Source organism: Ovis canadensis, chromosome 5 (assembly GCF_042477335.2).
Source record: "Ovis canadensis isolate MfBH-ARS-UI-01 breed Bighorn chromosome 5, ARS-UI_OviCan_v2, whole genome shotgun sequence".
In the NCBI taxonomy this organism is placed as follows: domain Eukaryota; kingdom Metazoa; phylum Chordata; class Mammalia; order Artiodactyla; family Bovidae; genus Ovis; species Ovis canadensis.
Genome location: NC_091249.1, coordinates 24804676 through 24819926, shown reverse-complemented (window position 1 = coordinate 24819926; position 15251 = coordinate 24804676). Strand labels below are relative to the sequence as shown.

The window sequence follows — 15251 nt, the reverse complement described above, 5'->3', positions numbered from 1 at the left end:
GGCTGAATGCTCCCCCTCCAGTTCCAGCAGGCGTTTGCAAACTAACTCCACTGCCCAAGTCTTTCATTGAGTGACATCTTACTTGAGGACAAAGACAGAACCAGCTCAAAGAGCTACCCTGGCGGGGAGGATTTTGGGGGGTACAGAGTCCTCCCTGCTTGGTCTGACTACTTCTTCCCCAGAAAGTGAAAAAAGTCAAAGTGTTAGTCGCTCAGTCGTGTCTGACTCTTTTGCGACCCCATGGACTGTAGCCCGCCAGGCTCCTCTGTCCATGGGGTTCTCTAGGCAAGAAGACTGGAGTGGGTGGCCATGCTCTCCTCAGGTCTTCCGACCCAGGGATCAAACCCGGGTCTCCCACACTGCAGATAGATCGCTTACTGTCTTGAGCCACCAGGGAAGCCTTCCCCAGAGATGTCCCGCAAATCCCACCTGTGAACCTGAGACAGTTAAAAACTGCCCTCCAGGTGATCGGCACAATAAGTGATGACGGGAGGGCTCCGGGATGCCCCCACATCCAGAAGGCTAGGCTCCCCCAAACTCCTGCTGGAGTTGTTCACAGGGTGTCCTGGCTCCGAGCACGCGTCCACTTACCGGAGACGGTGACCACGATGTACTGCTGGGACGCCGGGGACGGGGTGGGTGCGCCGGCCGGTTGCGAGGGCGTGGGGGCAGCCGGGAGCTCTGTCACATACGGCTTCTGGCTGCCCGGTGGCTGTGCCTGGGGCTGCGGATTCTGCAGCTCGGTGACATACTGGGGCTGGGGGGTGGCGGCGGTGGCGGGGGGCTGGGGGGGCTGGGGTGCCGCAGAGGGCGGCGGTGGCGGCTGGGCTTGTGGCGGAGCCTGTGGTGGCTGGGATGGTTGCGGGGCCGCCTGTAACTCAGTAACGTACGCCTGTGTTGCCATGCCAACAGTGGGGAAAATGATAATAAATAAGGCTTTTTTTTTTTTGCTTGCTTGGGAAGAAGGAGGGAGGGGGGAGAGAGAAGAGGAGGGAGAAAAAGAAGGAAAAACAAGAATTAATCTACAGGCAGAGGAAACCAGGGACAGCTCCTGGCTCCCCAGAGACACGTTTGGGTTCATCAGCAGCTTAATTACATCCCAAGGCTGGTGGCAAGATCTAACCAACCCGTCGCTGCATGGCAACTGAGGATGGACCAGGGCTGGTCTGCGCCTCTTCCACTCACCCTGACCCAGGATTCCTGCCTTCTTCCTTCGCAGGCTCCAGCGCCTGGGGGACCCCTGGGCTGGGAGACCTCCGACTTTTGCCCAGAAACAAATAATACAGTTCTCCCGAGGGTGCCTGCAGACACTGTCCTGCATACTTTCTTTACAATTAACTTTAATTTTTTAATTTTTTGGGCATGGCTGGATGACATGTGGGATCTTAGTTCCCCGACCAGGGATCAAACCCCTACTCCAGGCAGTGGAAGCACATAGAATCTAGTCTCTGCATTACTTAATTTAAAACTCTGCAACAATCGCGTCCATGCTTGAGACTCAGAAAGGTTAAGGAGCTTGCCCCAGCCCACCAAGCAAGGAAGAGGTGGGACTGAGTCTGAACCCTGGGCTCTCTGAGCACTGGACTACTGGGCTAACTGCTGGGAAGGAAGGCCGTGGGGAAAGCTGTCTCCCAGCCAGCCTCTTCCAGTCCCCTCCTTGCCTGCCATCTGGGCTTGGATTCTTGGCTGAGTGTCATCCCCCGAGGGGGGGTGGGCGGCGGAATGCCAGACACGGGGAAGGTGTTTTGAGTCCAAAAAGCCCCCTGAGCTGCTTGTGGCCATAGAAACGAGGGCATTTGTAGGTGGCGACGCCAGATGTGAGCTCCTCCCTGAACAGTGGCCTTCTGGGGCCTGGGGCGACTGGGCTGGGAGCAGGCCCTGGCCACAGAGCAGGCCTGGAAGGCCCCGCTGACCTCAGAACGGGGCCCCCTGAGCATGCAGAGGCAGCTTTCCTGGCTGCGAGCCGTCCGCCGTGCGGCTCAGGCGCTGGGTGCGAGGCAAGGACTGTGGGTGAGGCGCGGCGTCCGGGCTAAGCCCCGCCCCTCGCTAAGCCCTGCCCCTGCAGGGAGTGGGCCGCCGGTCGCCCCGCTCCTTCACTAAGGAGCTTCTAGGGACAGTGGAACAAATGCACGAGTGGTTAGGAGAAGCTCCAGCCCTCACAGTTACGTGGTCCCTGGTGGCCCTAGAAGAATCTCAGTGTAAGAGCTTTGCCTGTGGGGTCGCGGTGACCTGTGGCCTTCAGCAGCATGGCACTGCAGGGCTGAGCCAGAGGCTCTTCTGCGTTAATCCTCGAGCACCTGTGTGCCACAGCCAGCCAGCTGCAGGGCGACTAAAAGAGATTTTTCAAGGGGAAGAGAAAAACAACTGCTACTTGGTGATCAGAAACCCCAGGTGATCACTGTGATTACCTCCTCATGGCAGGCTGGCAAGGGAGGAGTCACTGCGCCCATTTCACCCATGAACAAAACAAGGCTCAGGAGTGACCCGCGCACAGGCCTGCGGCAGCAACCAGAGAGGAAAGGGATTTGAAGCCAGGTCTCTCTGACCCCCAGATATGTGCTGTTAGCCCACAGCCCTACTCAGGGAGCCAGGCCCAGGGCTCACAGTCAGTAGATGGCATCTTTCCTGTTTTTCAGATGGAGACACCTAAGGCCCACCCACAGAGGCAATGCCACCTACCCAAGGCTCTGGTTGGAGCAGCAGAACTCGGGCGGGGAGCCCACCAGAGCAGCCCGAGCAAGACCACAGGCCAGGCAGCACCGTGGTGCCTGTGTCCTTCACACCTCCCTGTATCTCGCTCTCTGGGGATCTGGACTCTGCCCCTGGATGCCAAACCCAAGAAGAATCCAGGTCAGCAGGGGGCAAGGCAGGTGAGTCACAAACCCTGGATGGGCCTGTGCACAACTTGAAGTTGACTACCTCCCCGCTGTGTGACTTGTGGGGAGGGTGCCCCTCCCTGGGCCTCCACTGCCCCATCTGTGCAATGGGAGGGTAGCAGGCCTACAGTGCAAGGCTGCTGCAGAGCTCCGTCTGATGGTGCGGGCAGTGTTTGGCCAAGCTCCTGGTGCAGCCTGAGCACTTAAGGAATGGCTCTGGTTCCCCTCATTGCCCAGGGCCCTTGAACAAGGCTCTAAGCAAGACTATAAGCCTCCAGGCCCTGCCTCCCTGCTTTGGGCTGCTAAGTACAAAGGAAAGAAGGGTTGCTGTCTGCACTCGGGTGGGCTTGCTGGGCTTGGGGTATGCCAGGCTCCGGTGGCTGGTGTGAACAGAGCTGGCAGAGCCCTGAGGCCACCCTCCCTGCCAAGCCTGGTCATTACAGAGATAGGGACGGCAACAAGGGCCCTGGTCCAGGTCTGAGGGAGTGGTTCTGGGTTTGCTCACTGGGCAGGATGGAAAGGTGGCCTGCCAGGGACTCAGGTAGCAGGGAGAACTTGCTCACCTGGAGAGGGAGAGGCTACTGCCTGCCAAGCACACAGGGAAAACACCTTGCACCAGCCCCTGCCCTCCCCAAACTCCCTGCCAGCATTAGAGCGGCCCGCCTCCTCAGACCTCCTTGCATTACTGGGTCCAAACCCTGGTCCAGATTGGACGCTCGAGTCACTGCTGCTGATCAGCGCCTGTCTACCAGTATCAGACACACTTCCACTTGAACCCTGGCCTGTCTCTTAATTCATGAACATATAACTGATTTTCCTCTGGGCCTCAGTTTCCCCATCTTTCGCGTGGGGATGATAACACCTGATTCACAGGGCTGTTGCAAAGATCCAGTGTGATCAGCAGAGCACCAAATAAGCACTGAGAAGTGGAAGTTGCTATTATCATTAGTCACTCAACAAGCATCCATGGGGTTGGAGGGGAAAGGAGAGAGACACAATCCTCAAGCTCTTGGAAACAGGCACCAAGCGGAGATTCTGACTCTGGTGTTCATCAGCCTCACCTGGGGAGTCAGCTAAATGCAGGTTCCTAGGCCCACTGACAGAGTCTGGGATGACCCTGGAGTCTGCTGTTTGAGCTAGTCGCCTGGATAATTCTGGGGCAGGTTGTACTTCGGGCACTGAGAAGCCCTGGCCCAGACTTTCCTAGCCTTAGGAGAGTGGCCCCTTGTGGCCCCCTCCCACCACAAAAGGGCTTTAAAACCTCTGCACTTGCTGGTGCTTTCTCCCCCTCAAGGTGCAAACCCTGCAGGCCTCCTTGTTTCCGCTCAAGGACAGGGGGAGGTGGCATTGACACAACTGAGCTCAAAATGGGGAAGGGGAGATGGATAAAACAGCTAAGCCAGCTTCTCTATTGGAGACCTTCTCAGCATTGGCATTGTAGTCCTTCTCAGCATTGGCATTGTAGTCTCCAGGAAGAATGATACTGAATGCCAAATTTCCCATAATTATTTCACCAGGGAACCTCCCTTTTTTTTTTTTTTTCCAGTTGTGGAAGGCTAGGTTAAGCAGAGTTCGGGAGGGTGTTCCCTGGAGAGGAATAAGTCACAAATATCTATACAGGATGAGATGTGTTCCCCATCTATTTGAGCATGACTCAGCAAATTTGTTCCTTAGCAATGAAACTGCCAAAAAATGCACCAATGGCTGCACCTATCTTCAAAGCCAAGACCTGTTTTTGGAGAATGTTTTAATCCATTCTTTAGGACATGGGCCGGCATATTTCTGTGAAGGGCCAGCCAGAAGTCAAGATTTTTGACTCCAAGGACAGACAAGTCTATTCCAGTGACTCAGCTCTGCCACTGGAGTGTGAAAGGGGCCGTAGTCAATATGTAAACAAGCAGGTGCGTGGCTGTGTGACAATAAAAGTTTATTACTAGACACTGAGATTTGAATTTTACATAATTTTCACATATCACGATATATTATTCATGTCACAAAATGTCCTTAAAAATGTAAAAACATTCTCAGATCACAGGCCGTAAAAAACAGGTAAAGGTTTAGCTGTACATCTTGGACAAGGCCCTCCCCAGGAAATGAAAGAAAACCTCACTTTCCTCACCTGTAGACTGGCTTCAAAAACGAACTTCTGGGGGAATGGGGAAATTAAATATAACAGTGTGAGTTTCCCTCATCCTCTGTATCCAGTTTGGTGGTGGTTTTTTTTTTTTTTGGTGGTGTGTGTGTGTTGGGGGGGGAGGTGTTTTTATTTGTTCGTTTGCCACACCACGTGGCTTGTGGGATCTTAGTTCCCTAGCCAGGGGTTGAACCTGGGCCCCAGCCGCGAAAGCACAGAGTCCTAACCACTAGACGTGTATTTATTTATTTAGCTGTGCAGGTCTTAGCTGCAGCACACAGGATTGACAGCATGTGGGACCTAGTTCCCTGGCCAGAGATCAAATCTGGGCTCCCTGCATTGGGAGCACAGACTCGGCCACTGGACCAGCAAAGAAGTCCCACCAGTTAGTTTTTAAGACGTATCAATAACTCCTCCAGAACAGATCCTAAGGCTGGGCTTTTCCCTCCATCTTTATCAATACCATGCTAGTATTGATGGTTACCATCATCTCTTGCCTGGACCCACTCATCACTGGCTCCTGGCTTCACTCTTGCCTTTTTAAGAGTCTTTGAAATACAAACCCTATTGTGTCACTCCTCTGTTGAAAAGGTTCCAATGTTCTCCATAACAGAGAATAAATAAAAACCAGAGCCCCTTCCATGACCTACAGGGCCTCATGGGATCTGGCCCCTTCCAGGCCCCTTTCTCGCTCTGAATGTTCTAGCCACAATATCACTCCTTCCCAAATGCTCCAGGCCTTCCCCTGCCTCAGGACTTTTGCCCCAGCTCTTCCATCTACTGGCATGCTCTCCTCATCTCCGCCTACTGGCTCCTTATCACTCATGTCTCAGCTCATAGGTCACCTTGTCAGGTCTCAAGCACCCCCTTTACAAGCCCTCTGGAGCACATACTCCTGTTTCATTTTTTTCTTGGCCCTGTATCCTGTTTGGTTATTTTCTTCTTCCCTCCACAACCAGAAAGGTAAGGGTGCCCATCACTCTATTCCCAGCTACGAGAACACTGACAAGCACACAGCTGGGACTCCGCTCCACTTTCACTGCCAAATAAGTGTCCACAATGCTGGGAACAACACCCTGCTAGTGATGTCAAAGACGGCTGAAATCTACCGACTGGTGAGAGAGGCTTGCGGAAAAGTTACTGCCTCCTGCAGCTGTGCTACAGGGGCAGGTGATGCCTCCGAATCCAGAACAGGCCCCTTAGGCCAGGAAGACTGTGCACCAAGCAGTTGCTCTCTGGAGGCGGTGTCCCTGGCAGGTGGAGGAGTGGGGAAGAGTCCTGTCTGGCCCAACCCTTGTCTTCAGCCCCAAGATGCTGGAGCGTGTGGCAGGAGGGGAGGGTGAGCCACTTAACTCCAGGGACACCTTTCCCAGGTCCCCACTTTTCCATGAAACCCAGTGCCCCAGCTTATCCAGCTGCTTCCCAGAAGGCTGAGTCTGAGCCTGGGCCCAGGGATAAACTTTCTCTCTGGGTCTTCTCCTAAGGCTGGAGAAGGGTCTTAGGAAAGTGACACCTTCCCACTAGAAACTGGAGTCCTAGGACCCGGCTTCCCAGGATCCCTGTCATCGGCCCACATGGACGAGCAAGTGAGTCAAGCTTTAAACCCACTAGGCTGTCACCCGATTTGAGATGATAAAAATAAATGCGAGTGGTATAATTCCAAGGGCTGAGCAGGAAGTGACAATCGTCATAATAACAGTAGCAGTCAACAAAGTCTGAGCAATTACTATGTATCTGATGCTCAACATGTATTCTTTTATGGGATCCACAGTACCGTAACATGAGATTAAAGTTGTGACCGATGATCACTGCCCCTTGTTTAGATGGGAGGAAACTAAGGGCCAGAGATGTTAACTTACTTGCCCAGGAGCACACAGCTAGAGAGCAGTTGATTGTTTCAAACAAGCAACCAAAGCCAGTATTCCCTTCTGGAGTCTAATAACTGCTCTGGGCTTGGGCCTTTCAAATGCCAAAGATATGGGGGATGGGGTAGGGAAGGGGGGGTCACAGAGAGTGGAAGAAGCAGTCAATGAGACTAGATCATCAGTAACACCACTTTCTGCCTCAGAATTTGCCTTTCTAACAGGTGCTGATGATTGACAACGTGGTTATTTCTAGATCTTTACTGAAAAATTAAATCTCTCCCTTTCTTAAATTTCAAGAGGTTCTGACCTGGGAAAAGTCCCTGGAGAAGTGACATCCCTTCTCCCAGCCTTATCTCAAACTTCTGGGGGAAAGCTTTAGGAGAACCTGGAACATTTCTTCTTGAAGTTTGATTGATTTTAAAAGAAAACGGCTGCAGTCTGCTGTCAGCCCTGCTGATGCCAAGCTCCAAAGCAAAATGGAGAATAAGCACAGTGGACTTGGCTTGGCTGGCTATTTTAAAAAATCTTCCTCAAGCTGGCAGATCTTGTTGCCCAGCAAAACAGTCACTCAGATTCTCCTCTAACAAAGTAGAGCACTTCCCCTTGTCTCTGACCTCAGTGTCCCCGCTCCCTCCCCACGTGGCTCTGGAGGCTGGTACCTCTTCAGTGACATGTGATCCAGCTGACACCAACTTGATTGACACAAAAACATGTGTCTGACCAAGAGAAGCTGCTTCAGAAACTTCCTCAGGAGCCATTTACTCCCCATGCCCAGAGAGGAAGCCCAGGATAGGCAGAAAAACTAGGAATGGCCCAATCTCCAGGAATAAGCCCCCTGTCCAGGGATAACAGGAAGGAGATCTTAGAGCTGCCCACAGAGAAGCAATCAAGTTTCGGTTCCTCTAACTCAGCCACCCAAGATCATGTCTCTCAGCCAAAGCCTTTGCTCTCTGCTAACCAAATCATCCAGACTAAAGTCATATCCCTAGCCCACAGCTTCAAAAACTCTCCACCCTCACCTCCTCTCAAAGAAAAGGTAGATTTAGGAGGGAACAGCAACGTTGACATCAAGACCAACAGTTAATCTATAAAACACTTTCAGAAACAGTAGATAGGAGTAAAAACTTCAAGGATGAAACGAGAAATTTCTGAAAGGAATTAGGAGGCCTGAAATGCAAAAAAAGAGGAGAGTCGGCAATGACTGAACCCACTTTACAGGATGGAAAACTGAGGCCTAGGTATGGTAGGCACTGAGTACTGGCAGGTTCTAAAGTGACGAGGAACAGGTGGCCTCCATAGCTTCAGGGAGCAGGAAGGCCTAAGCGCAGCTGCCCCACCCCGTTCCCGGGGCACCGGCCGGCCCCCAACCACACCTTACGGCCTGGCCCCGCCCATCCACCTAGATCCCGCCTCGCCCCTCCCTCACTCCCATTGGCCCAACCCTCAAAGTCCCGCCCCCTTGTACCTCCCGACATATAAAAGCCCCCCGCCCGGGCCGGCCGACCTCCACTCGCCGCCGGCTTGCGAACGCCCGCCCCTCGCGGGGGCCGGGCCGCGGGGCCCGGGGGCGGGTGGTGTCGCCCCAGCCGGGCCCCAGCCCCCCTCCCCCACGGCCCCGACGGTCGCCGCCGCCATTTTGACCGCCCGCCCCTTCCCCCAAGACTCTGACCACAGCGACACCCGCCGCCCGGGCCCCGCCGCCCTCCCCGGCCCGGCCTGCCACCCTGGGGCCGCCCGGTTACCTCGGCTTCTTCCCACTTCTTTCTGCGGAAGGGCTTTCCAGAGGTCTCGGAGGCGATGTTGGGAGGGGGACAGAACGTGCCGGGGTCCCCGGGCCGGGCCGGGGGGGTGGGGGTGGGGGTCGGCCGGGCGGTTGTTGTTGTTGACTCGCGTTGCCGGGTTGCTTGGTCGCCACGACTACCGTGGCTATGGCGCCTCCGTTTCCCTCACCGGGGCAACTGTTGCTACCCACCCTACTTACGTCACGCTCGGGGGGCGGGGTCCAGGGTGATTGGCGACACCGGGAAAAGTGATTGGACGGCGCCAGGCCCTGCCGCTAACCTATTGGCCCCAAGGCACGCTTTTCAACACCCTCTCGACTTCCCGGCGCTCTGATTCACCAGTGTTAATGTCCATCAAAGGAAACAGCCTTCAAAGGCAGTGGAGCCCGTCACTCCCCCAAGGAAGCATCGGGCTAAGAATAAAGGGGTGGGGTCTGTGAGGTCGGGATTGGTTTGCTGCCTTAAAGCCTGTCTTCTGGTTAGACTAAAGGGATGTCAATCTAACCCAAAGGTTTGCCGCGCTCTCTAGCTGGCACCTATACGCATGCGCGCCACGCAAAGCCCCCTGGGAGTGGTAGTCCGTTCTTGCGTACTTTAAACGCCTTACCAAATGTAAAGAGCGAGAAAGGAAAGATCTCTTCCTTCAGACTTCTACCTTTCCCGGTGGGCCAGTTCTTGGTCTCGCGCGCTGACGTCAGGGGAGGAATACGGTGACGCAGCGCTGCTTGTCTGTGACGTTGGTGGCGGAGGCCGGGCTCCGGGTTCGATGACGTCACCGGGTGCTCTCTTCCGCCCCCCACGCCGTTGCCCTACGGCGGTGGGATGAAGGTGGGGACACGAGACAGGGTTCGATCCCGGGCCCCAGTCACAGAGCGACCCCCGCCACCGCTTCCGCTTAGGCTCGTCTGGCTGTCTCCCGCCTCCCCGCCGCCTCGGGCCGGGAAAGGTTACGGCTGCCGGGGCGACCGCGGCTATCTCGGCCCCGCAGGAGGTGCGGGCTGCCCTGCGAAAGGTCTCCCACAGGCGGGGGACTTAATTAGCTGCTTCCACCGTGAGCGATAAGCAAAGGTCAGCGTCCAGCCCTTCCCGGGGCAGCTCGGATTGCTCAACCAAGCTCCACACGCTCTCCTATCCCTCCCCCGTTCCTGCCCCACTCCCGCCCTCCTATGTGCCTCAGTTTCTCTAGGGAAAGAGAAGAGACAGAAGCGGGGTCTGTATTAGGTTGAGCGTCTTTGGTACAAAAATTCGACCATCAGGATGAATAATATTCTAATGCAATATTGCAGTTATGTTTTAAATATCAAATTTAATGGGGGGAAAATAAATCCATAGTGAACAAAATAGCAAAATTTTAAATAAACACAGAATCCGTCAGGACTGGGATTAGGGAGAAGTGAAATCATGCAAGTATAGGGTAGAATCTTACCTTTTACTTTTTTTTTTTTTGGCATGAGTTTTGACCTTTAAAAATAGCTTGATGACAGTTTTTTAACACTTTAAATTTTGTGCTCCAACTCCCACCAGAGACCAAGGAAAAAGGAAAAAGAAAGCATAGACTCAGAACTTGACGTTCTAATTCAGATTCTGCTGTGTGACACTGAGAAAGTGGCTCCACCTCTCTGAGCTGCTGTTTCCTAGTTCGGCCAACATTACACTTTCTTCTGCGAGGCCCTGGTAGAAAAAGTGAAAAAAGAAGACAAATCCCTAGATTCTGTGGTCTACTACAAATAAGAGACATAATAAGAGAATTACCTGGTGGTCCAGTGGTGGGGACTCTGAGCTCCCACTGCCTGGGGCCTAAGTTCTATCTCTGCAAAAGGCATTAAAATAACTTCCTGCAGGGTGTGGAATGTAGTCCCCCTTCCCCACTAAATGACACAGTAAGCAGAGACAACACTTAAGAGTCTAGGATGGAACTTCGCCTTCCAATGCAGGGGATGCAGACTCCATCCCTGGTCAAGATCCCACATGTCTCTGGCAAAAAACCCAAAACATAAGATAGAGACAATATTGTAACAAATTCACTGAAATTCAAAGACTCTAAAAATGGTCTGCATTAAAAAAAAAAACCTTTAAAAAAGGTTCATAAGAGCTGTGAGGTGCTACTAACTATAAAATAGATAATCAGCAAGGACTGATTATATAACACAGGAAACTGTAGTCAACATTTTGTAATAACCTATAAGGGGAAATAATCTGAGAAATAATATGTAGGTGGCTGAGTAGTAGTGAATCTGCCTGCTAATGCAGGAGACACAAGTTCAATCCCTTGGTCAGGAAGATCTCCTGAATGAGGAACTGGCAACCTACTCTGGAATTCTTGCCTGGAAAAATCCCACGGACAGAGAAGCCTGGCAGGCGATCCCAGTCCATGGGATCGCAAAGAGTCAGACATGATTGAGCAACTGGGCATGCACACACACACATAAATTTCATATATATATATATATATATATATATATATATATAGAGAGAGAGAGAGAGAGAGAGAGATCTAGAATATATAGAGATATATCTGAATCACTGTCGTACACCTGAAACAAATACAACATTGTCAATCAACTATACTTTAAAAAACAGCAACAGAGACTCAAGAAAAAATGAAAAGCTGTGAGAGCAACATTAGACTGTGTGATAAGAGTGATGCTGGAACCCATGTAACCTGAGGAGTTACATGGGTTACATTTGAACCAAGCCTGAGTGGTGAGAAGAAGCAAGCAAGCCCCCAAAAAACAGAGATGAAGGGAACTGCAAGAGCAGACATCTGAGGACAGGACCACACATCTGGCTGGAGTGGGATGAGCAGAGAGGAAAGCGCCAGGAGGTGAGTTCAGAAATGTAAAGGTAGTCAGATTCTGTGGAAATCCTCCCCAAGAACCCAGCAAAGTGGAATATTCCCCCCACTTGCCAGGTGAGCAAACAAAGGCTCAGGAGGGAAAGGAGAATCCTCTGGGATCATGTAACGGAAGGCAGCAGCAGGCAGACAGGCTGTCTTCTTTTCTGGGACTTCCCAGCGTGCTTTGCTGCCCCTGGGTGTGACCCTAGATGGAAGACAAGAAGCAGCAGTCTGCTTGGAAATGTTCGCTGAGCCCCAAGAATTAATGAGACTTCCAGGAAGGAGTGCCCAGAATAAGTCCTGGTTGGCAAAGCAAGTCACTCAACCCGTTCAGCTAATTCTGTGAGACAGTTTTGGGTGTCAGAGCCAGCCATGTTGAGTGGTGGGGTGCAAGAAGCCCTATTTTTACTTCCCACCCATTTCCCCACCTTCCTGAAGTCCTGAACCCCAAGTTGGGTCCAACCAAACCTGGAAATCATTTCTTCAATCAAAACTACTCATTATATAACTTAACGGGAGTGGGCAGGGGTTGGGGTGGTGGGGCTTCCCTGGTGGTTCAGTGGTAAAGAATCCACCTCCCTGTGCAGGAGACATGGGTTCAGTCCTTGATCCCGGAAGATCTCACATGCGAGGGAGCAACTAAGCCTGCGCGTCACAACTACTGAGCCCACGTGCTGCAACTACTGAAGCCTGTGCACCTAGAGCCTGTGCTCCACAGCTAGTGAAGCCACCACCACAAGAAGCATGCACACACACACACACACACACACACACACACACACACAAGAAGCATGCACGCTGCAACTAGAGCAGCCCCTACTTGCTGCAACGAAAGGCTGCTCATAGCAACGAAGACCCAGCACAACAAGAAAAAAAAAGACAAATATCCTTCAATTAAAAAAAAAAAAAGCTGACAAGGAAGGCAGTGGGATTAGAAATGCTCTATATTTTTATCTGGTGGCAGTTGCTCAGGTATATAGATGTCAAAATTGCCTGAGCTCTCTATTTAAGATCTGTGCACTTTGGGAATTCCCTGGCAGTCCAGTGGTTAGGACTCAGCACTTTCACCGCCAGGCTGAGTTCAGTCCCCGGTCAGGGAACTAAGATCCTGCTGCTGAGCCAAAAAAAGAAAAAGGTCTGAGCACTTCATATACGTTATGCCTCACTTTGGAAGTTAAAACACACACACATTAACCCATTGGAAGTAGCTTTTAACTAACTCCTTCCTGGAAACGTTACTTATGAAAAGTAAGGAATTAGCATGATCTGGCCTTCCCAGTAGTAGCTTTCCTTGATCACCAAAGAGCCCAAGAATGCCAGCTAAAAAATGTGGAAGGAAGGAGAGAATTAGAGAAAAAAAAATCACCATTTTTCAAAAGCCAATGCAGTAATTAATATAGAGGGTAATCATCAATGGGTGTTACCAAATATCAGGTGAGGACTTTCCTGGTGGCACAGTGGATTACAATCTGCCTACTTGGTGCAGGGAACAAGGGTTTGATCCTTGGTCCAGGAAGATCCACATGCCTTTGGAGCAGCTGAGACTGTACACCAAAACTACTGAGCCCACGCTCTAGAGACCTACGAGCCGCAACTACTGAGCCCACATGCTGCAGCTACTGGAGCCCATGAACCTTAGAGCCTATGCTCCGCACCAAGAGAAGTCACTGCAATGAGAAGCCCGCTCACTGCAAGGAAGAGTAGAAAGTGGAGAAAGCACCCCTTCGCCCCCCACCTCAACACACACACACACACAAGCTGTGAAGACCCAGCACAGGCAAAAGAAAAAATAATGACTTTTAAAAAGCCTCAGGTGAGAAGATGATGGAGCGAGCAATAAGCACAGGGTTTCAGAGGCTTCACTAGGTGTGTGGGTGCAGACTTCATCACGGAGGTCAGATTGTCACCAGGATTAGCTGCAGTGAAGCTCCCAGGAGAGGGACCCTCCGGCCTCCTGGGCCTCCTGATTCGCTACCAAAGGAAGTTGATAGCTTCTCCCAGGACACCCCTTGTCAAAACATTAAACTTGACTCTGATCAAATCTCTCCACCCAACATCCAGTTTGCAGGAAATAGGAAGCATAGAGGAACAAGCTAAATGACATTAGGAAACAGCTGAGAGTGGCGTGTGCTGCAGGACAACTGTCCTGGTCTCTTCCACATGTCAGTCATGACAAAATGGAGTGGGGACTATTCTAGGGCGGGTGACGTCATTTACACTTGAAGCCAAATTGTTCTTTGTCCCCCCGGGTACATTCTGTGCACCGTGGAGAACTGAGCAGCATTCCTGGCCATCACTCACTACTGCCAGTAGTACACGACCCTTCTCCATTCGCCAGGTGTGACAACCAAAGATTCCGGGTGTGTGTGCGTGCATGCGTGCTAAGTCGCTTCAGCTGTGTCCAACTCTTTTCGGCCCTTTGGACCATAGCCCACTAGGCGCCTCTGTCCATAGGATTCTCCAGGCAAGAATACTGAAGTGGGTTGCCATTTCCTCCTCCTGGGGATCCTCCCGATCCAGGGATTGAACCCGTGTCTCTTACATCTCCTGCACTGGCAGACAGGTTCTTTAACACTAGCACCACCTGGGAAGCCCCAAAGATGTCTCCAGACACAGGCAAGTGTCCTTGAAGAGACAGCCCTAGAGGACGGTGGAGCAACTGACCAAAGGACCCAGGATCACTAGACTGTCTGCCAGCAGAGACAGTCTCTCGTTTAAACTCGCCGTTGTATTGAGAGCTGTTAACCTGAGAGAACTACAACTGTGCTAGTTCTGTTCCAAGTTCTATTTTACTTTATTTTTGGCTCTGCAGGTTTTTGTTGCTTCTGAGGCTTTTTCTCTAGTTGCGGTGAGCAGGGGCTACTCTCGTGCAGCGCACAGGCTTCTCACTGCAGTGGCTTCTCTCGCTGCGGAGCACACGCTCCAGGGCACCTGGGTTTCAGAAGTTGCTGCACATGGGCTTAGCAGTTGTGCCTCCCGGGCTCTAGAGCACAGGCTCAATAGTTGTGGTGCACAGGCTTAGCTGCTTTCCCGCATGTGGGATCTTCCTAGAGCAGGGATTGAACCCATGTCTCCTGCACTGGCAGGCGGGTTCTATACCACGGAGCCATCAGGAAAGCTCAGTGGTAAAGAAACTGTCCCAAGTGTTAATGTTCACTGAGTTTTGCGCCAGATAAGAATGCACACTGAAATAGGAAGTTGGAAGCAATGAAGGTGTCCGTCCCTAGGGGACCAGAAAGTTTAAATAAGAACTGCGTGATACAGAATACTAAGCCAACACTGAAAGCAATGAAGTAGCTCTCTAAAATCGTGGTGCTGAAACTCAGACACTACAGCATTTTAAAATAAAGCAACATCTGACCCAAATGGCAAGAGTGAGAAGTCTCCATCAAATTTTGCTAAAAAAGAGAGAGAGAAAAAAAAAAACAAAATTAAGAGCCATCCACTAAAGTGCCAGCAATAATGAAATAAGAATCTGCCACTTGGTACATTGAAATACAAACAAGGTGTCCTTCTGTTACACTGGAAATTCATCTCAAACGCATGAGCATTTCTGCTTGTTAAACATGAGGTGTAGTGAATGATTAGCAAGCTGGTTCTTCTAACTTTCCAAACTATGCACACAATAGGTATGTATGAATATATATATATATACTTGATACATAAACAATAGGTATATATGAATATATATATATTTGATATATAAACACTGTGCAGATATATGCATGAATACAATGGAGTCTAACGTCAGGAACAGTG

At 51.5% G+C, this 15251-nt stretch overlaps 2 protein-coding genes across 5 annotated transcripts in view; one reads left to right on the top strand and one right to left on the bottom strand.

Moving 5' to 3' along the window:
• The window catches only part of RFX1 (regulatory factor X1), a 33280-nt gene extending 24424 nt beyond the window's left edge, over positions 1–8856 (bottom strand). Inside the window, exons 1-2 of one of the 4 annotated variants that reach the window (XM_069590877.1) lie at positions 8618–8856; positions 592–954 (exon numbers count right to left, since the gene is read on the bottom strand). In XM_069590877.1, coding sequence (XP_069446978.1) covers positions 592–904 — 313 coding nt within the window. In that variant the 5' untranslated portion in view covers positions 905–954; positions 8618–8856. Of the gene's footprint in view, positions 1–591; positions 6318–8617 lie in introns of those variants that run through there. The other 3 variants (XM_069590878.1, XM_069590879.1, XM_069590876.1) reach the window with 3 other exon arrangements.
• Positions 2812–15251, top strand: part of RLN3 (relaxin 3) — a 29676-nt gene continuing 17236 nt past the window's right edge. Inside the window, exon 1 of the transcript XR_011257153.1 lies at positions 2812–2870. The gene's annotated coding sequence lies outside the window, so the exon portion shown is untranslated. The remainder of the gene's footprint in view (positions 2871–15251) is intronic.